General features: G+C 46.1%; 1 protein-coding gene across 1 annotated transcript in view; it reads left to right on the forward strand.

Annotated features, from left to right (window-relative positions):
- The window catches only part of LOC139365254 (multidrug resistance-associated protein 1-like), a 57756-nt gene that overhangs the window by 9992 nt on the left and 24947 nt on the right, over positions 1 to 22817 (forward strand). Inside the window, exons 4-19 of the mRNA XM_071102761.1 lie at positions 222 to 359; positions 3050 to 3175; positions 5985 to 6046; positions 6449 to 6580; positions 6776 to 7003; positions 9141 to 9318; positions 10418 to 10579; positions 10806 to 10898; positions 12025 to 12090; positions 12599 to 12736; positions 13091 to 13237; positions 17524 to 17611; positions 17907 to 17976; positions 19633 to 19759; positions 20107 to 20283; positions 21752 to 21919. Coding sequence (XP_070958862.1) covers positions 222 to 359; positions 3050 to 3175; positions 5985 to 6046; positions 6449 to 6580; positions 6776 to 7003; positions 9141 to 9318; positions 10418 to 10579; positions 10806 to 10898; positions 12025 to 12090; positions 12599 to 12736; positions 13091 to 13237; positions 17524 to 17611; positions 17907 to 17976; positions 19633 to 19759; positions 20107 to 20283; positions 21752 to 21919 — 2100 coding nt within the window. The remainder of the gene's footprint in view (positions 1 to 221; positions 360 to 3049; positions 3176 to 5984; positions 6047 to 6448; positions 6581 to 6775; positions 7004 to 9140; positions 9319 to 10417; positions 10580 to 10805; positions 10899 to 12024; positions 12091 to 12598; positions 12737 to 13090; positions 13238 to 17523; positions 17612 to 17906; positions 17977 to 19632; positions 19760 to 20106; positions 20284 to 21751; positions 21920 to 22817) is intronic.

Raw genomic sequence — 22817 nt, forward strand, 5'->3', positions numbered from 1 at the left:
ACCAGTACCCAGTATCTAGTGAGGAAGAGTGGTTTTTATAGTGTTATTAACATCTGGGCATAATTAATACATGTTGGTAAGAGCATGGCGCTAGCAACGGCAATGTCCCGCGAGGATCAAATGCATAATATTAAACGTGTGTGCACTCACAAGTGGTGTCAGATCTGAATGGTGTGTGTGTGTGTATCTCGTTCTAATTTGTGTATGTGTGTTCTCCCCAGCTGCTAGCCACCCTCCTGACTCAGTATGAGAGGTTAAAAGGAGTCCAGTCTTCAGGGGTGATGCTCAACTTCTGGCTGGTGGCCGTCCTCTGTGCTACCGTCACATTCAGATCCAAGATCATACAAGCCATCAACGAGGTGAGAGAGAGACAGGTTGTGTGTTAGAGCCGGGACGATGAACCCAGAATTACAGACATTTTTATTTTTATTTCACCTTTATTTAACCAGGTAGGCTAGTTGAGAACACCTTTATTTAACCAGGTAGGCTAGTTGAGAACACCTTTATTTAACCAGGTAGGCTAGTTGAGAACACCTTTATTTAACCAGGTAGGCTAGTTGAGAACACCTTTATTTAACCAGGTAGGCTAGTTGAGAACACCTTTATTTAACCAGGTAGGCTAGTTGAGAACACCTTTATTTAACCAGGTAGGCTAGTTGAGAACACCTTTATTTAACCAGGTAGGCTAGTTGAGAACACCTTTATTTAACCAGGTAGGCTAGTTGAGAACACCTTTATTTAACCAGGTAGGCTAGTTGAGAACACCTTTATTTAACCAGGTAGGCTAGTTGAGAACACCTTTATTTAACCAGGTAGGCTAGTTGAGAACACCTTTATTTAACCAGGTAGGCTAGTTGAGAACACCTTTATTTAACCAGGTAGGCTAGTTGAGAACACCTTTATTTAACCAGGTAGGCCAGTTGAGAACACCTTTATTTAACCAGGTAGGCTAGTTGAGAACACCTTTATTTAACCAGGTAGGCTAGTTGAGAACACCTTTATTTAACCAGGTAGGCCAGTTGAGAACACCTTTATTTAACCAGGTAGGCTAGTTGAGAACACCTTTATTTAACCAGGTAGGCTAGTTGAGAACACCTTTATTTAACCAGGTAGGCCAGTTGAGAACACCTTTATTTAACCAGGTAGGCTAGTTGAGAACACCTTTATTTAACCAGGTAGGCTAGTTGAGAACACCTTTATTTAACCAGGTAGGCTAGTTGAGAACAAGTTCTCATTTACAACTGTGACCTGGCCAAGATAAAGCATAGCAGTGTGAACAGACAACACAGAGTTACACATGGAGTAAACAATTAACAAGTCAATAACACAGTAGAAAAAAAAAGAGAGTCTATATACATTGTGTGCAAAAGGCATGAGGAGGTAGGCGAATAATTACAATTTTGCAGATTAACACTGGAGTGATAAATGATCAGATGGTCATGTACAGGTAGGTATAGGCTACCTCTTACTGTGGATTGTTCTAGAACTATAATTTGGAGTGATTTTGCTGCATAATGTTCCTGTGGATTGTTCTAGAACCATTATTTGGGGTGATTTTGTTACACAACGTCCCTGTGGATTGTTCTAGAACCATTATTTGGGGTGATTTTGTTACACAACGTCCCTGTGGATTGTTCTAGAATCATAATGTGGTCAACAGTAATAGCCTATGCATTATGTTGATTCCTGCTATGGAACTCTCTGCCTGTCTCTGTTTGGCTGTCGGCTGCTGACTCACTTCCTCTCTCCGCTGTGACACGGAGGAGGTAGAGATGCATTCTGAGAAGCATAATCATATGACCGTTGATCAAAATGCTACTGTGGGGGGGAAAATACAGTTCTCAAAACAACTACTGTTGTTGTAGTTACAGAGAGTCACAGCTTTCTGGGAGTTTTCCAAGTATTTCTCACCTCTTAGTGTTGTGTTCATGGCACCACTTTACAACCGGACTAGGCTGGAGTTAGTATGGTTCTGATAAACCCGCGGAGCCGAGCGGAGAGCGCCGGGCCTAGAGCTGGGAAGTTAGGCCTAGAGCTGGGAAGTCAGGCCTAAAGCTGGGAAGTTAGGCCTAGAGCTGGGAAGTTAGGCCTAGAGCTGGGAAGTTAGGCCTAGAGCTGGGAAGTTAGGCCTAGAGCTGGGAAGTTAGGTCTAGAGCTGGGAAGTTCCTGTAGGACATTAGGCTAATCTAGGCTAATCTATCTGTAAATATGATGTTGTTGCTAGATAGCTATGTACACTTAGCTAGATTACTAACTGTAAATATGATCTTGTTGCTAGATAGCCTTGTAGGCTAATTGATTAATCAATCTAGCAACAATATCATATTTACAGTTAGATTAGCCTACATGGACATCTAGCAACAACATATTTACAGTTAGATTAGCCTACATGGCTATCTAGCGACAATATCATATTTACAGTTAGATTAGCCTACATGGCTATCTAGCGACAATATCATATTTACAGTTAGATTAGCCTACATGGCTATCTAGCGACAACATCATATTTACAGTTAGATTAGCCTACATGGCTATCTAGCGACAATATCATATTTACAGTTAGATTAGCCTACATGGCTATCTAGCGACAATATCATATTTACAGTTAGATTAGCCTCCATGGCTATCTAGCGACAATATCATATTTACAGTTAGAGTAACTGTAACTGTCCATGAAAACAAAAAACAAATGTTGTTGAGGACTTTGTTGTTATTGAGAAAAATAATTACATTTTTTTCGCGATGTTACTTTTTGTTACATATCGCCCAGCTCGAGCACCTCCCCCATGAATGATTTAATGTAATTGATCACTGATTTATCATTATTGCTAAAAATGTTTACGTTTATCGCGATATGGATTTCTGTCCACATCACCCAGTTCTAGGTGTGTGTGTGTCTGTGTGTGCGTGTGTGTGTGTGTGTGTGTGTGGTTCAGCCGATGTGTAACAAGAAGAGTCCAGTCTTATTTTATTGCCAGTAAACTGTCTCAGACTTGGAGGTCTATGAAAGAAAGGTCTTTTTTAACAGTGTTTCCATGTTTCCTCCCAGCCGTTGACTGTGTGTGTGTTCAGATACACAACCTTCTACATCTACTACACACTGCTGCTCATCTCTCTGCTCCTGTCAGCCCTCTCAGACCAGCCTCCTCTCTTCTCAGAGGCATCCAAAGACGCTGTGAGTACACACACACACACACACACACACACAGACACACACACACACACAGAGACACACACACAGAGACACACACACAGAGACACACACACAGAGACACACACACAGAGACACACACACAGAGACACACACACACACACACACACACAGAGACACACACACACACACACACACACACACAGAGACACACACACACACAGAGACACACACACACACAGAGACACACACAGAGACACACACAGAGACACACCACACACACTGTTTCTCTGTACCCTCTGTCTCTCTGGGTGTTTTTGTTATGTCTCTGCGTGTCGGCACGTTGTGTTTGTATAAATTAGTGCATGCTGTGTGTGTGCTTGTATGAGTGCTTGCTGTGTCAAACCGTAAATGTTGTGTGACTGTGAGAAGTGTGTGTGGATCTTGCTGTGTGTGTTAAGTGAATGCCAGCTGTGTGTGTTATTGTGGTAGCAACAGGTTAACCAGTGCCCAGGATTGGTTCTCTTGTGTTATTGTGGTAGCAACAGGTTAACCAGTTCCCAGGATTGGTTCTCTTGTGTTATTGTGGTAGCAACAGGTTAACCAGTTCCCAGGATTGGTTCTCTTGTGTTATTGTGGTAGCAACAGGTTAACCAGTTCCCAGGATTGGTTCTCTTGTGTTATTGTGGTAGCAACAGGTTAACCAGTTCCCAGGATTGGTTCTCTTGTGTTATTGTGGTAGCAACAGGTTAACCAGTTCCCAGGATTGGTTCTCTTGTGTTATTGTGGTAGCAACAGGTTAACCAGTTCCCAGGATTGGTTCTCTTGTGTTATTGTTCCACTCCCACAACAGAGACAGCTCAGAGATCAATAACGACATGGATACAGGTCTCCCTGTTAACAGTCTCACAAAGGAACAGTCAGACCTTCCAGAGATCAGTAACAAAATGGAAAGTGTGTGTGTGTGTGTGTGTGTGTGTGTGTGTGTGTGTGTGTGTGTTGAGGGTAACAGTCTTATTACTTTTACAAGTAACTAAATAATATTACGAGTTGCTGTATTCAAATATTGGAATATTGTTCGTTACTTTTTTCTAGTGACACACTCGCGGTTTCCTCAATGATCCTTGAGCGAGTGGAGAAAGTCCGTTTGGAGAAATGTCCAGACAGCTGGCCATAGAAATGGATAGAGTGCTCACCTCTGATCTCTGCTATTGATCGCTTCTGTGATAGAACAGCCCCATAGAGGGCTTCACCGTCTAGCTAGCCATCTCTATGCTGTGGTCGCACTGGCAGCTGGAGAGAAAGATGTTTTGAACGAACAAGAAATCTGTACAGAGGTTTAGTTTATATGTTAAGCTGTGCAAGATAACATCCCTTTTAATAGGCCTGACACATCTGTATAGACTAAAGGGAGTTTTACTAACAGAAAACAATCTATTCCTACCTTTGTTTTTCGTTAGTGCGTCTTTCTCAGCCGGAGGGAACACATTGTGTTTACTTGATAGCTACCTACACATAGCTAGAACAAAGTGTTAATAAGATAAATTCATTAAAAATATTTAAAAGAAATACAAATAAAAGTTGTTCAGACAGCAGACCCTCTGAAATTACTCCCCCCGTCCCACCGTCCCCGTCCCCAGTCCCCGTCCCCCGTCCCCGTCCTCCCCCCATTCCTTTCCCCGTCCCCCTCCCCCCGTCCCCATCCCCCCGTCCCAAATGAACCATGATCAAGAAATGATTCATCAAATAGCCTTGTCTTCTCTTTAATGTTGTATGCCTATTCATATAGTTTGTACATTATCATTAAACATTATCATAAGGCATTATATAAAGACAGGCTTTCAATTTCATGATCAATGCATTGGCAAATGGCTAAGCCTAATTATGGATTATCAATTGGGATAATTTGTGTGCTATCAAGCCAAAAGAGGATCATTTTTTTTTAATGAATTGATTTCGATGGTTGACGTTAGACTTGTGCCTGCCACCTCTACACTCTAACCACTAGACTACCTGCCACCTCTACACTCTAACCACTAGACTACCCTGCCGCGTCAGACTTGTGCGGTATCCAGATTGTCTTTAATACCGACTGTGTGCCATCACCGGGATATTCGGTAATACCGGCACTGAACACGAGGCGCTATTTTTTTAAACCCCACTGAGCCTCTGTAATCTGAAAGGTTAGCAATGCTAACAAGTACATGTTAAATCCCCCCAGTGATCCTCTGTAATCTGAAAGGTTAGCAATGCTAACAAGTACAGTGGGGCAAAAAAAGTATTTAGTCAGCCACCAATTGTGCAAGTTCTCCCACTTAAAAAGATGAGAGAGGCCTGTAATTTTCATCATAGATACACTTCAACTATGACAGACAAAAAGAGGAACAAAAATCCAGAAAATCCCATTGTAGGATTTTTTATGAATTTATTTGCAAATTATGGTGGAAAATAAGTATCTAATTAAGAGAAAGTTAGAAATGGTGCATGTTGTGGGTGTGCGCCCATGTGTGTGTCCGTTCTTGCGTGTATGTGTGTGTGTGTGTGTGTCCGTTCTTGCGTGTGTGTGTGTGTGTCCGTTCTTGCGTGTGTGTGTGTCCGTGCGTGTGTGTGCGTGCGTGTGTGTGTGTGTGTCCGTGCGTGTGTGTGTGTGTGTGTGTCCGTGCGTGTGTGTGTGTGTGTGTGTGTGTGTGTTTCTCTGTGTGTGTGTCCGTTCGTGCTTGTGTGTGTGTGTCCGTGTGTGTGTGTGTGTGTCCGTTCGTGTGTGTGTGTGTGTGTGTTTCTCTGTGTGTGTGTGTGTTTTCTAACTGTGTGTTCCATCTCCTGCCGGTTACAGAATCCCTGTCCTGAGATCGGAGCTTCCTTTCTGTCCAGAATCAGCTTCTGGTGGATCACTGGGTGAGCTGTTAGGAAATAAAAATATATATTTTAAAATAACCTTTGGCATGGTCTAATTGACTCAACAACCAAAAACACATCTAAGTTTAGCTTTCTTAATGAACCAGAGAAAATCAATAGTAATTTCTGGTTGTTTATGGAAGTTAGCTGGCGAACTCATTGATCCTGGGTTGTAGGATACCCCTCTGGAAACAGCAGGCATGAGTTTCTGTTTCTAGAGGAAGTGTTAGTGCTGACTGTTTCCTTCCTTTCTTCCTTCCTTCCTTCATTCCTTCTGTTTCTCTGTGTGTTTCTCTCTGTGTGTGTTTCACTGTGTGTTTCTCTCTCTTTTTCTCTGTGTGTCTCTCTCTCTGTTTCTCTCTCTCCCTCTCGCTCATTTTTCTATCTCCCCCTCTCCTCCAGTCTGATAGTAACAGGTTATAAGCGTCCGTTAGAACAGAAGGATCTGTGGTGTCTGAACTCAGAGGACCGCTCCCAGAGGGTCGTCCCTCAGCTCGTACGACGCTGGAACAACGAGTGCCTGAAGGTCAAAAGGTCAGGAGAACCCACCAGGAACCACACACCTCCACACACACGTACTTGCACATCATGGCGCGTTTGCACTCGGGCAAGGTCAAAAGGTCATGTTCATCAGGGCACATCGTAGCAAAACGTTCAAAGAAGGAAAACAAGCTAAATAACTCCTTCTCTTCCCCTCCCTCCCTCCCTCCCTCCCTCCCTTTCTCCCAGACCGGAGGAGAAGACTCTGTACTCTCCTAAGAAGGCTCCTCGGGGAGAGAGGAAGGAGGGTGTCCCCGTAGAGGAGTCAGAGATCCTGATTATGAAGACACCCCAGAAGACGAGAGAACCCTCTCTGTTCTGGGCCCTCTGTCTCACCTTCGGACCCTACTTCCTCATCTCTTCTCTCTACAAGATCATCCAGGACATTCTCATGTTCGTGGGGCCGAATATACTCAGGTAGGTGAGATACTCTCGTCTGGTCTTCTCTTCTAGTGGGGTGGGGGGGGGGGGGGGGGGGGGTAGTTGTAGGTGTTTCTGTTCTAGTGGGGGGAGGGGTAGTTGTAGGTGTTTCTGTTCTAGTGGGGGGGGGGGTAGTTGTAGGTGTTTCTGTTCTAGTGGGGGGGGAGGGGTAGTTGTAGGTGTTTCTGTTCTAGTGGGGGGGAGGGGTAGTTGTAGGTGTTTCTCTTCTAGTGGGGAGGGGTAGTTGTAGGTGTTTCTGTTCTAGTGGGGGGGGGGTAGTTGTAGGTGTTTCTGTTCTAGTGTGGGGAGGGGTAGTTGTAGGTGTTTCTGTTCTAGTGTGTGGAGGGGTAGTTGTAGGTGTTTCTGTTCTAGTGGGGAGGGGTAGTTGTAGGTGTTTCTGTTCTAGTGGGGGGGGGGGGGGGGTAGTTGTAGGTGTTTCTCTTCTAGTGGGGGGGGGGTAGTTGTAGGTGTTTCTGTTCTAGTGGGGGGGGGGGGTAGTTGTAGGTGTTTCTGTTCTAGTGGGGGCGGGTAGTTGTAGGTGTTTCTGTTCTAGTGGGGGGGGGTAGTTGTAGGTGTTTCTGTTCTAGTGTGGGGAGGGGTAGTTGTAGGTGTTTCTCTTCTAGTGGGGGGGGGGGGTAGTTGTAGGTGTTTCTCTTCTAGTGTGTGTGTGTGTGGGGGGGGGGGGGGGGGGTAGCTGTTTCTGTTCTAGTGGGGGGGGGGGGGGGTAGTTTTAATTGGCTGTCCATCACCATCTATCTCTGTCCATCACCATCTATCTCTGTCCATCACCAGCTATCTCTGTCCATCACCATCTATCTCTGTCCATCACCATCTATCTCTGTCCATCACCATCTATCCTGAGCCCTTAGATCCGCCCGCTACATTGTGGACTTCAGAGCGCGAGCAGCTCAAGTGATTGGTGCTGTGTTCACTTGCCAGTCGGAACTGGGAAACTCTGACATTTACGACTTGCTAACTGGTTGAGCGTCAGAAAATTCAAAAGTGAACTAAGAAAATGTAGTCATCTTAGAAATAGTTTTCAAACTGTATCCCCCCCCCCTTTCCCCCCCTGAACTCAGAATCAAGTGGGCTTCCACTAATATGTTCAATGTGATATATACATATATTTTGTTTGCCGATTTTCAAAAATGTTCCGGAACCCTTTTCAAGTTCCACTTTGTAGCACGGTGTTACCAGGCTCTACGGGCCAGCAATCCAAGCCTGGGGACGAGGCTAAGTGCTCAGGCACCTGGTGTTGTGAGGTTTGCACACGTGATGGAGTTTGCAAAACAAATGCCCGCTAGATTGATGCAAATCGTCATGATTCTGCAAGGGTACTTAACTTTTTAATTGAGAGAGGTTTTTTTTGGTAAAGCCTTTCCGTTTACCTAAAGACGGTTATCGTTAGCATCGCTAACGGCTACACAAAGTGGTGGACAATACGCGGAACACACACACACACAGACACACACACACACACACACACACACACACACAGACAGACGGTCATTCCCGTGCCGTTGCCTCTACAGGAAGTTTCAGGGAATACGAACCACTGATGCATTCTGTTCATGTCTTACAAAAAACTTTTTTTTCTAATAAGTTCAAAACATTTAGTTAGTTTCCAAACGTCCAAACATATTTGATAGAAGAACCGAAAGTAAGTCATTCTAATACAGGACAGTTTTTCCAAGATATAATATCAAAAAAGTACTGTAGTTTGGGTACAACGTGCAACACTAGACCTCTCTTTCTCCCGCTCAGGCTGTATAGATGTTTGACCTGTCTTGCTGTGTTCATGTGCTCTTGTCATTTCAGCCTGTTTGACCTGTCTTGCTGTGTTCATGTCCTCTTGTCATTTCAGCCTGTATAGATGTTTGACCTGTCTTGCTGTGTTCATGTGCACTTAGAATTATTAGAATTCAAGAGTTTTTTTTTTTTTCTGACGTCGCCAAACGGACCTGTTGTTTCAGACCGTCAGAAGAACCCTTGAATGCGGCCTTTTGTGTCCATCTCTCTTGCCGTCCCTACCCGCTGATATTTGACCTCTTTTTAATCATCGTCTTTCAGCCTGTGTCATTTCCTTTTTTTACCCCCTGACCCGCTAACCCCCCTTGATCTCCAACCCCTTCAGGTTGCTGATTCAGTTTGTGAACGACTCTAGCGCCCCCTCGTGGCACGGCTACTTCTACACCGCGCTGCTCTTCGTTTGCACCTGCTTCCAGACCCTCATCCTGCAGAAGTACTTCCATGTGTGCTTCGTCACGGGAATGAGGCTACGCACGGCTATAGTAGGAGCTGTCTACAGGAAGGTAATCATTATTGTGTGCTTCGTCACTGGGATGAGGCTACGCACTGCTATAGTAGGAGCTGTCTACAGGAAGGTAATCACTATTGTGTGCTTCGTCACTGGGATGAGGCTACGCACTGCTATAGTAGGAGCTGTCTACAGGAAGGTAATCATTATTGTGTGCTACGCACTGCTATAGTAGGAGCTGTCTACAGGAAGGTAATCATTATTGTGTGCTTCGTCACTGGGATGAGGCTACGCACTGCTATAGTAGGAGCTGTCTACAGGAAGGTAATCATTATTGTGTGCTTCGTCACGGGGATGAGGCTACGCACGGCTATAGTAGGAGCTGTCTACAGGAAGGTAATCACTATTGTGTGCTTCGTCACGGGGAATGAGGCTACGCACTGCTATAGTAGGAGCTGTCTACAGGAAGGTAATCATTATTGTGTGCTTCGTCACTGGGATGAGGCTACGCACTGCTATAGTAGGAGCTGTCTACAGGAAGGTAATCACTATTGTGTGCTTCGTCACTGGGATGAGGCTACGCACTGCTATAGTAGGAGCTGTCTACAGGAAGGTAATCACTATCGACTTGCCTAGTTAAATGAAGGTACAATTTAAATAAAGGTTTCGTTTAAATAATATTCTGCTGATCAATTGATTGATTTGATCAGTGACTGTTTGATTTGTTGATCAGTGACTGATTGATTTGTTGATCAGTGACTGATTGATTTGTTGATCAGTGATTGTTTGATTTGTTGATCAGTGACTGATTGATTTGTTGATCAGTGATTGTTTGATTTGTTGATCAGTGACTGATTGATTTGCTGATCAGTGACTGATTGATTTGTTGATCAGTGACTGATTGATTTGATTAGTGACTGATTGATTTGATTAGTGACTGATTGTTTTGATTAGTGACTGATTGATTTGATTAGTGATTGATTGAGAGTTAATTTGGCATGATGCTCCACACCGCAATAGTAGGGGCTGTCTACTGATCGTAGGTGTACTAATCAATCAATCAATATTTTGTCGATGATCGATTGATCTGACTTTTGTAGACCCTTCATAGACCCTTACCCCCTGTCTGACCTTTAACCTCTAACCTCTCCCAGGCTCTGGTGATCAGTAACGCGGCGCGGCGTACGTCTACAGTGGGAGAGATCGTCAACCTGATGTCGGTCGACGCCCAGCGCTTCATGGACCTCATCACCTACATCAACATGATCTGGTCTGCTCCTCTACAGGTCATACTGGCCCTGTACTTCCTGTGGCAGGTACGCACCAAAGATCTTTAAATAAACCAAGAGGTCATACGGGCCCTGTACATCCTGTGGCAGGTACTTGTTACTGACTGGGAGTGATCTGGATAGCATTTTGATGGCGCAAGTAGACACATTTCAAGCTAAGGAGTGATGTTCTGAATCCAACTCTGTTACATACGCAGCAGAGACTGTTATCTTAACAGTTTCTCAGTGGTTTGTGATGTCATGTCCTGTGTAGAACTTGGGTCCGTCGGTGCTGGCTGGCGTGGCTGTAATGGTTCTGATGGTGCCAATCAACGGTGTGATCGCCATGAAGACCAAAACATACCAGGTACCTCTCTGACCCCTTATTCACAACATACCAGGTACCTCTCTGACCCCTTATTCACAACATACCAGGTACCTCTCTGACTCCTTATTCACAACATACCAGGTACCTCTCTGACCCCTTATTCACAACATACCAGGTACCTCTCTGACCCCTTATTTACAACATACCAGGTACCTCTCTGACTCCTTATTCACGACATACCAGGTACCTCTCTGACTCCTTATTCACGACATACCAGGTACCTCTCTGACTCCTTATTCACGACATACCAGGTACCTCTCTGACTCCTTATTCACAACATACCAGGTATCACTCTGATACCAGGTATCGCTAGAGATGTAGCGGCGATGTAGTAGAGATGTAATGGAGTTGTAATGGAGATGTAGCGGAGATGTAGCAGAGATGTAATAGAGTTGTAATGGAGATGTAGCGGAGTTGTAGCGGAGATGTAATAGAGTTGTAGCGGAGATGTAATAGAGTTGTAGCGGAGATGTAATGGAGATGTAATGGAGATGTAATGGAGATGTAGCAGAGTTGTAATGGAGTTGTAGCAGAGATGTAATAGAGATGTAATGGAGATGTAATGGAGATGTAATGGAGTTGTAATGGAGTTGTAGCAGAGATGTAATAGAGTTGTAGCAGAGATGTAATAGAGTTGTAGCAGAGATGTAGCAGAGATGTAGCGGAGATGTAATAGAGTTGTAGCAGAGATGTAGCGGAGATGTAATAGAGTTGTAGCGGAGTTGTAATGGAGATGTAATGGAGATGTAGCGGCGATGTAATAGAGATGTAGCAGACGTGATGGAGATGTAGTAGAGACGTAATAGATATGTGATAGAATTTTAGCAGACATGTAATAGATATGTAGCAGAGATGTAATAGATATGTGATAGAATTGTAGCAGACATGTAATAGATATGTAGCAGAGATGTAATAGAGCTGTAGCGGAGTTGTAATGGAGATGTAATGGAGATGTAATGGAGATGTAGCGGCGATGTAATAGAGATGTAGCAGACGTGATGGAGATGTAGTAGAGACGTAATAGATATGTGATAGAATTGTAGCAGACATGTAATAGATATGTAGCAGAGATGTAATAGCCAGCGTTGTGTGTTGTGATCACCAGGTAGCTCAGATGAAGAGTAAAGACAACCGCATCAAGCTGATGAACGAAGTTCTCAACGGCATCAAGGTATCACATCACATGTCTTTTGACCTGAGGTTTATATACTGTTTCAATTTGTGTCACATTTTCTGTATGTTTCTGCATGTCAGGGTTGGGGTCAAATACTTCCAGTTCTTTCAGCGTTTCCTCTAGCCTGGCTGGAGTGCCAGATGGGCTGGGTTTGCAGTTTGGGGTTTATTAAGCCAGTCAGACACAGCCGGACGAGCTCAGTCAGACACAGCCGGACGAGCTCAGTCAGACACAGCCGGACGAGCTCAGTCAGACACAGCCGGACGAGCTCAGTCAGACACAGCCGGACGAGCTCAGTCAGACACAGCCGGACGAGCTCAGTCAGACACAGCCGGACGAGCTCAGACAGACACAGCCGGACGAGCTCAGTCAGATACAAATTTGATCAATTTGATCAATGTTTCTGAATATGTACCGGGATGTTCAAATAAACCTGAACCTAAACCTAAACCTGAACCTAAACCTGAACCTGAACCTGAACCTAAACCTAAACCTGAACCTAAAGGTGTTGAAGCTGTATGCGTGGGAGCTGGCCTTCAAAGACAAGGTGTCAGCCATCAGAGAGAGCGAGCTCCGTGTCCTCAAGAAGGCTGCTTACCTGGGGGCAATATCCACCTTCACCTGGGTCTGTGCTCCCTTTCTGGTGAGTTACAGAGACGTAGACACACACACACACACACACACATATGCATGCTCACACTCACTCTTACATGGTCACTTGATCCACCTATGTCCCTGACATAAATATTTAACATTGTCTTTGATTGTCTCTGCCCTCCCCTCAGTGTATCTGATGATGATATATAACATGTATTTCCCCTCCCATCCCCCAGGTGGCGCTGTGCACGTTCAGTTTATGTGATGGTATTGTTATACGATATATAACATGTATTTCCCCTCCCATCCCCCAGTTGGTCGCTGTCTACAGTCATTGTATGTTATGATATTATATATTTTTATATTATATATAACATGCATTTCCCCTCCCATCCCCCAGGTGGCGCTGTCTACGTTCACCGTGTATGTGATGATAGATGAGAGGAACGTGCTGGATGCTCAGAAGGCATTTGTGTCTCTGGCTCTGTTCAACATCCTGCGTTTCCCCCTCAACATGCTGCCCATGGTCATCAGCAGCATGGTCCAGGTAGGTGTGCTGATCAGGTCTGGACAGCAAATCAATCGATCAAATAATCTATCTACAAATCAATCAATATGCAAATTCAATCGAATCAGTCACTGTATTCATCTATAAATCAAATCCATCAATGTATCAATGAAGTAAAACAGTAAACTAACCAATTAACTCCAACCAATCAGATTCCATCTAGGTGATTTAATTCATTAACATGTAACATGTGGTCATCATCAGTGTGGACCAGATACGTGCTGAGGGCTGTACTGAAGATCACTCTATGGCTGCGTTTACACACGCAGCCCAGTTCTGATTTATATGTTTCCCTAATACGTTGTTTGACCAATCAGATCAGCTCTGGCCAATAATTGGGCAAAATATCAGAATTGGCCACAGACACACGCACAGACAGACAGACAGACAGATTCATATGCTGTACAGACCGGTGAGCTGCACCATGCTGCTGGTGACCAGGGGCAAGATATTGATCAATCAATCAATAAATCAATCTTTCAGCCTCTTGGTGCAGGTCAGTATGGTATATCAATTAGTCAATCGGTCAGTCCATTGGCCAATTAATTAATCAGTCTATCAATCAATCAGTTGGTTACTAATGAATGAATCCATCAACCAAAGTTGATCATTGTCATCATAGGATCATGACAAATCATGTCAAATATTGTATTGATAGTATTGGAATGATATATAGTCAGGTCGGCAGGGTAATCCACCGTTGCTAGGCCGTCATTGAAAATAAGAATCTGACTTGCCTAGTTAAATAAGGTTAAAAAAAAATCCAATATAGTATTGATAGTAATGGAATGGTATACAGTTGAAGTCAGAAGTTTACATACACTTAGGTTGGGGTCATTATAACTAGTTTTTCAACCACTCATTTCTTGTTAACAAACTATAGTTTTGGCCAGTCGGTTAGGACATCTAATTTGTGCATGACAAAAGTCATTTTTCCAACAATTGTTTACAGACAGATTATTTCACTTATAATTCACTGTATCACAATTCCAGTGGGTCAGAAGTTTACATACACTAAGTTGACTGTGCCTTTAAACAGCTTGGAAAATTCCAGAAAATGATGTCATGGCTTTAGAAGCTTCTGATAGGCTAATTGACATCATTTGAGTCAATTGGAGGTGTACCTGTGGATGTATTTCAAGGCCTACCTTCAAACTCAGTGCCTCGATGCTTGACATCATGGGAAAATCTAAATAAATCAGCCAAGACAATTGTTGACCTCCACAAGTCTGGTTCATCCTTGGGAGTAATTTACAAATGCCTGAAGGTACCACGTTCATCTGTACAAACAATAGTACGCAAGTATTAACACCATGGGTCCACGCAGCCGTCGTACCGCTCAGGAAGGAGATGCGTTCTGTCTCCTAGAGATGAACGCACTTTGGTGCGAAAAGTGCAAATCAATCCCAGAACAACAGCATAGGACCTTGTGAAGATGCTGGAGGAAACAGGCACAAAAGTATCTATATCCACAGTAAAACGAGCCCTATATCGACATAACCTGAAAGCAAGGAAGAAGCCACTGCTTCAAAACCGTCATAAAAAAGACAGACTATACGGTTTGCAACTGCACATGGGGACAAATATCGTACTTTTTGGAGAAATGTCCTCTGGTCTGATGAAACAAAAATAGAACTGTTTGGCCATAATCGTTATGTTTGGAGGAAAAAGGGGGAGAACACCATGCCAACCGTGAAGCACGGGGGTGGCAGAATCATGTTGTGGGGGTGCTTTGCTGCAGGAGGGACTGGTGCACTTCACAAAATAGATGGCATCGTGAAAATTATGTGGATATATTGAAGCAACATCTCAAGAGATCAGTCAGGAAGTTAAAGCTTGGTTGCAAATGGGTCTTCCAAATGGACAATGACCCCAAGCATACTTCCAAAGTTGTGACAAAATGGCTTGTTACTACAGAACATTGGTTATATATTTATTAATTATTCAAAAAAAGTTTTTTTCCAAACTGCCCCCTGTAATTCTTTCTTTTTGTCATTCTATACAGTGCCTTGCGAAAGTATTCGGCCCCCTTGAACTTTGCGACCTTTTGCCACATTTCAGGCTTCAGACATAAAGATATAAAACTGTATTTTTTTGTGAAGAATCAACAACAAGTGGGACACAATCATGAAGTGGAACGACATTTATTGGATATTTCAAACTTTTTTAACAAATCAAAAACTGAAAAATTGGCCGTGCAAAATTATTCAGTCCCTTTACTTTCAGTGCAGCAAACTTTCTCCAGAAGTTCAGTGAGGATCTGGTAACTGGAGCGATAACAGCCTATACTGGTAACTTGAGCGATAACAGCCTACACTGGTAACTTGAGCGATAACAGCCTATACTGTGCTAATGTCAATAATATATAACAACCTCCATGAAGCCTAAAATACACAATCATGGGATTGCTTCTATTTATTTAACCTGCCCTTCAGCCACCCTTCAGCCCCCCACCTGCCCTTCAGCCCCCCACCTGCCCTTCAGCCCCCCACCCTCCCTTCAGCCAACCACCCTCCCTTCAGCCCCCCACCTGCCCTCCAGCCCCCCACCCTCCCTTCAGCCAACCACCCTCCCTTCAGCCAACCACCCTCCCTTCAGCCCCCCACCTGCCCTTCAGCCAACCACCCTCCCTTCAGCCCCCCACCTGCCCTTCAGCCCCCCACCTGCCCTCCAGCCCCCCACCCTCCCTTCAGCCAACCACCCTCCCTTCAGCCAACCACCCTCCCTTCAGCCCCCCACCTGCCCTTCAGCCAACCACCTGCCCTCCAGCCCCCCACCCTCCCTTCAGCCAACCACCCTCCCTTCAGCCAACCACCCTCCCTTCAGCCAACCACCATCCCTTCAGCCCCCCACCTGCCCTTCAGCCCCCCACCTGCCCTCCAGCCCCCCACCCTCCCTTCAGCCAACCACCCTCCCTTCAGCCAACCACCCTCCCTTCAGCCAACCACCATCCCTTCAGCCCCCCACCTGCCCTTCAGCCAACCACCTGCCCTTCAGCCCCCAACCTGCCCTTCAGCCCCCAACCTGCCCTTCAACCAACCACCTGCCCTTCAGCCAACCACCTGCCCTTCAGCCACCCTTCAGCCCCCCACCCGCCCTTCTAGCCAACCACCCGCCCTTCAGCCCCCCACCCACCCTTCAGCCAACCACCCTCAGTCGCCCGCCCACCCTTCAGCCACACAATATGTAATGACCCTAAACCCATCCTCCTGCAGATATAACTGCGGGGACTGCGGGTTATGAATCAACCCGCGCATCACTAATATGCAACCTCTCCCTGCTGTCTCCTTCCTCCATCTGTCTCCCTCTCCCCGCTGTCTCCTTCCTCCATCTCTGTCTCTCTTTCTCTCCCTCCCTCCATCTGTCTCCCTCTCCCTGCTGTCTCCTTCCTCCATCTCTGTCTCTCTTTCTCTCCCTCCCTCCATCTGTCTCCCTCTCTCCTTGTCTCTTTCTCTCTCCCTCCCTCCATCTGTCTCCCTCTCCCCGCTGTCTCCTTCCTCCATCTCTGTTTCTCTTTCTCTCCCTCCCTCCATCTGTCTCCCTCTCTCCTTGTCTCTTTCTCTCTCCCTCCCTCCATCTGTCTCCCTCTCCCCGCTGTCTCCTTCCTCCATCTCTGTCTCTCTTTCTCTCCCTCCCTCCATCTGTCTCCCTCTCCCTGCTGTCTCCTTCCTCCATCTCTGTCTCTCTTTCTCTCCCTCCCTCCCTCCCTCCCTCCATCTGTCTCCCTCTCCCTGCTGTCTCCTTCCTCCATCTGTCTCTCTTTCTCTCCCTCCCTCCATCTGTCTCCCTCTCTCCCTGTCTCTTTTTCTCTCCCTCCCTCCATCTGTCTCCCTCTCTCCCTGTCTCTTTCTCTCTCCTTCCCTCCATGTCTCCCTCTCTCCCTGTCTCTTTCTCTCTCCTTCCCTCCATGTCTCCCTCTCTCCCTGTCTCTTTCTCTCTCCCTCCCTCCATCTGTCTCCCTCTCTCCCTGTCTCTTTCTCTCCCTCCCTCCATCTGTCTCCCTCTCTCCCTGTCTCTTTCTCTCTCCCTCCCTCCATCTGTCTCCCACTCTCCCTGTCTCTTTCTCTCTCCCTCCCTCCATCTGTCTCCCACTCTCCCTGTCTCTTTCTCTCCCTCCCTCCATCTGTCTCCCTATCTCCCTGTCTCTTTCTCTCTCCTTCCCTCCATCTGTCTCCCTCTCTCCCTGTCTCTTTCTCTCCCTCCCTCCATCTGTCTCCCTCTCTCCCTGTCTCTTTCTCTCTCCTTCCCTCCATCTCTCTCTGCAGGCCAGTGTTTCTATGAAACGTCTGTGTGTGTTTCTGTCTCATGAGGAGCTGCAGGAGGACAGTGTGGAGCGCATGGCTGTAGCAGGCTGTGAGTCACATATGTACACACACACACACACACACACACAGAGTGAGAAACACACACACACACAGAATGAGAAACACATACACAGAGTGAGAAACACACGCAGACAGAGTGAGAAACACACACAGACAGAGTGAGAAACACAGGCAGAAAGGCCATCCCAGCCTCTGCACCCAGATGCTGTTTGATGTGTTAGTCTTTAATGAGGCTTCAATACTCTCTCTCTCTCTCTCTCTCTCTCTCTCTCTCTCTACTCACTTCCTGTTCCTCTCTCTTGTATGTCTTCCTCTGTTCCCAGGCTCAGACAGTATCTCCATTGAGGACGGGGTGTTCAGCTGGTGTAGAAACGATGCCCCCACTCTGAAGAGGTATTGCTCAGAGAAGAGTGTTGTCCTATGTATTCACCCCCCCCCCCCCCCCCCCCCCCCCTCTTGACTTTGTTACTTTCATGTCAGTTGGAGGCTTACTGCATATTATATTACTGTAGTATATATACACACAGCTTACTGCATATTATATTACTATAGTATACATACACACAGCTTACTGCATATTATAGTACTATAGTATACATACACACAGCTTACTGCATATTATAGTACTATAGTATATATACACACAGCTTACTGCATATTATATTACTATAGTATATATACACACAGCTTACTGCATATTCTATTACTATAGTATATATACACACAGCTTACTGCATATTATAGTACTATAGTATACATACACACAGCTTACTGCATATTCTATTACTATAGTATACATACACACAGCTTACTGCATATTATAGTACTATAGTATATATACACACAGCTTACTGCATATTATAGTACTATAGTATACATACACACAGCTTACTGCATATTATATTACTATAGTATATATACACACAGCTTACTGCATATTATAGTACTATAGTATATATACACACAGCTTACTGCATATTATAGTACTATAGTATACATACACACAGCTTACTGCATATTATATTACTATAGTATATATACACACAGCTTACTGCATATTATAGTACTATAGTATATATACACACAGCTTACTGCATATTATAGTACTATAGTATATATACACACAGCTTACTGCATATTCTATTACTATAGTATATATACACACAGCTTACTGCATATTATAGTACTATAGTATACATACACACAGCTTACTGCATATTCTATTACTATAGTATATATACACACAGCTTACTGCATATTATAGTACTATAGTATACATACACACAGCTTACTGCATATTATAGTACTATAGTATACATACACACAGCTTACTGCATATTATAGTACTATAGTATACACACACACAGCTTACTGCATATTATATTACTATAGTATATATACACACAGCTTACTGCATATTATAGTACTATAGTATATATACACACAGCTTACTGCATATTATAGTACTATAGTATATATACACACAGCTTACTGCATATTATATTACTATAGTATACATACACACAGCTTACTGCATATTCTATTACTATAGTATATATACACACAGCTTACTGCATATTATAGTACTATAGTATACATACACACAGCTTACTGCATATTATAGTACTATAGTATATATACACACAGCTTACTGCATATTATATTACTATAGTATATATACACACAGCTTACTGCATATTATAGTACTATAGTATATATACACACAGCTTACTGCATATTATAGTACTATAGTATATATACACACAGCCTCTAACTCCTCTCTTGCTGTCTCGCTCTCCCTTTCTCGCTCTCCCTCGCTCCCTCTATCCCTCTCTCTCTCTCTCTCTCTGGCTTCCTCTGTCTCTGTCTCTCTCTCTCTCTCTCCTTCTCTTTCTCTCTCTCTCTCCTTCTCTTTCTCTCTCGCTCTCATTCTCTTTCTCTCTCTTTCTCTCTCTCTCTCTCCTCTTTCTCTCTCTCTTTCTCTCTCTCTCTCTCATCTTTCTCTCTCTCTTTCTCTTTCTCTCTGTCTCTGTCTCTCTGTCTCTGCAGGTTGAGTGTACGTATCCCAGATGGGTCTCTGGTAGCTGTGGTGGGACACGTTGGCTCAGGGAAATCCTCTCTGCTCTCTGCTCTGCTGGGGGAGATGGAGAAACTAGAGGGATCTGTCTCTGTCAAGGTACATAAACACTTAAGGCTGACAACATAGAGAGAGAGATGTGACTGGGTGTTGTTGTTTTAAAGGAAATTCCTTCCATATCTGTATACTTTTGTACAGTCCAGGTGTGTAGCCAGGGAGACAGATAGTAGGGGTGTTGACAGAGGCTGGCCAAGGTGGGGCTCCAACCCACGTCAGCAGGGGCATGGGGTCCAGAGTCTGGAGCTAAGACACCAGACCACGGCATGATGTAGTTGGTTTTAACGTCAGCAGCTATGACTGTTGATGTTATGCCTCTCTCTCTCTCTCTCTCTCTCTTTCTCTTTCTCTCTTTCTCTCTTTCTCTCTCTCTTTCTCTCTCTCTCCAGGGCTCCGTGGCCTATGTACCTCAGCAGGCGTGGATCCAGAATGCCACGCTGAAAGACAACATAGTGTTTGGTCAGGAGAGGAAGGAGAGCTGGTACCACAGAGTGGTGGAGGCCTGCGCCCTGCTGCCAGACCTGGAGATCCTGCCTGCTGGAGACGGCACTGAGATCGGGGAGAAGGTGAGGACAGGAGGGGGGTCTGGTGGGGGTTAGGGTTAGATCAGGGAGAAGGTGAGGACAGGAGGGGGTCTGGTGGGGGTTAGATCGGGGAGAAGGTGAGAACAGGAGGGGGTCTGGTGGGGGTTGGGGTTAGATCAGGGAGAAGGTGAGGACAGGAGGGGGTCTGGTGGGGGATAGGGTTAGATCAGGGAGAAGGTGAGGACAGGAGCGGGTTTGGTGGGGGTTAGATCAGGGAGAAGGTGAGGACAGGAGGGGGTCTGGTGGGGGTTAGGGTTAGATCAGGGAGAAGGTGAGGACAGGAGGGGGTCTGGTGGGGGTTAGGGTTAGATCAAGGAGAAGGTGAGGACAGGAGGGGGTCTGGTGGGGGTTAGGGTTAGATCAGGGAGAAGGTGAGGACAGGAGGGGGTTAGATCAGGGAGAAGGTGAGGACAGGAGGGGGTCTGGTGGGGGTTAGATCGGGGAGAAGGTGAGGACAGGAGGGGGTCTGGTGGGGGTTAGGGTTAGATCAGGGAGAAGGTGAGGACAGGAGGGGGTTAGATCAGGGAGAAGGTGAGGACAGGAGGGGGTCTGGTGGGGGTTAGATCGGGGAGAAGGTGAGGGGTTAGATCGGGGAGAAGGTGAGGACAGGAGGGGGTCTGGTGGGGGTTAGATCAGGGAGAAGGTGAGGACAGGAGGGGGTCTGGTGGGGGTTAGATATGGGAGAAGGTGAGGACAGGAGGGGGTCTGGTGGGGGTTAGGGTTAGATCAGGGAGAAGGTGAGGACAGGAGGGGGTCTGGTGGGGGTTAGGGTTAGATCAGGGAGAAGGTGAGGACAGGAGGGGGGTCTGGTGGGGGTTAGGGTTAGATCAGGGAGAAGGTGAGGACAGGAGGGGGTTAGATCAGGGAGAAGGTGAGGACAGGAGGGGGTCTGGTGGGGGTTAGATATGGGAGAAGGTGAGGACAGGAGGGGGTCTGGTGGGGGTTAGGGTTAGATCAGGGAGAAGGTGAGGACAGGAGGGGGTCTGGTGGGGGTTAGGGTTAGATCAGGGAGAAGGTGAGGACAGGAGGGGGGTCTGGTGGGGGTTAGGGTTAGATCAGGGAGAAGGTGAGGACAGGAGGGGGTTAGATCAGGGAGAAGGTGAGGACAGGAGGGGGTCTGGTGGGGGTTAGGGTTAGATCAGGGAGAAGGTGAGGACAGGAGGGGGTCTGGTGGGGGTTAGGGTTAGATCAGGGAGAAGGTGAGGACAGGAGGGGGTCTGGTGGGGGTTAGGGTTAGATCAGGGAGAAGGTGAGGACAGGAGGGGGTCTGGTGGGGGTTAGGGTTAGATCAGGAAGAAGGTGAGGACAGGAGGGGGTTTGGTGGGGGTTAGGATTAGAACCCATGTCTGGTCTTGGGCGCTGGCAGTATTGATGGTTGTATTTTAACACGGGTGTCTTCCCTCCTCCTCCTCCCCCTCCTCCTCCTCCTCTTCCCCCTCCTCCTCCTCAGGGTGTGAACCTGTCAGGGGGTCAGAAGCAGAGGGTCAGTCTGGCCAGGGCGGTCTACTGCGACTGTGCTGTCTATCTATTGGACGATCCTCTGTCGGCGGTCGACGCCCACGTGGGCAAACACATCTTCGAGAAGGTTGTCGGGCCCCAGGGAGTCCTCAAGGACAGGGTAAGAGGTCGTAACCCCAAAACAGAGGTCAGGGTTTATAATAGGGATGTGGTTTGGATTTGGTTTACAGTGTGACTCTGTGTGTGTGACTGATTTTTGTCTCTGTAGACTCGTGCTGGTGACACTGTGTGTGTCTTCCTTTATAGGACGTCACACACACGTTATGGGACGTCCTTGCTGGGGGCGGGTCTACTCGTTAGGGGCGGGACTACTCGTTAGGGGCGGGACTACTCATTAGGGGCGGGTCTACTCGTTAGGGGAGGGTCTACTCGTTAGGGGCGGGTCTACTCGTTAGGGGCGGGTCTACTCGTTAGGGGCTGGACTACTCGTTAGGGGCGGGACTACTCGTTAGGGGCGGGTCTACTCGTTAGGGGCGGGTCTACTCGTTAGGGGCGGGTCTACTCGTTAGGACAGTGACCGTGTCTTCCTTCAGACACAGTCTAATCAGACCAGACCCAGCTGGTACCTGGTTCCTCTACAGTCAATGAACTAATCAGACCAGACCCAGCTGGTACCTGGTTCCTCTACAGTCAATGAACTAATCAGACCAGACCTAGCTGGTATCTGGTACATATTATACAGTCAATGAACTAATCAGACCAGACCCAGCTGGTACCTGGTTCCTCTACAGTCTATGAACTAATCAGACCAGACCTAGCTGGTATCTGGTACATATTATACAGTCAATGAACTAATCAGACCAGACCCAGCTGGTACCTGGTTCCTCTACAGTCAATGAACTAAACAGACCAGACCCAGCTGGTACCTGGTTCCTCTACAGTCAATGAACTAATCAGACCAGACCTAGCTGGTATCTGGTACATATTATACAGTCAATGAACTAATCAGACCAGACCCAGCTGGTACCTGGTTCCTCTACAGTCAATGAACTAATCAG

This window comes from Oncorhynchus clarkii, chromosome 13 (assembly GCF_045791955.1).
Source record: "Oncorhynchus clarkii lewisi isolate Uvic-CL-2024 chromosome 13, UVic_Ocla_1.0, whole genome shotgun sequence".
Taxonomy (NCBI): domain Eukaryota; kingdom Metazoa; phylum Chordata; class Actinopteri; order Salmoniformes; family Salmonidae; genus Oncorhynchus; species Oncorhynchus clarkii.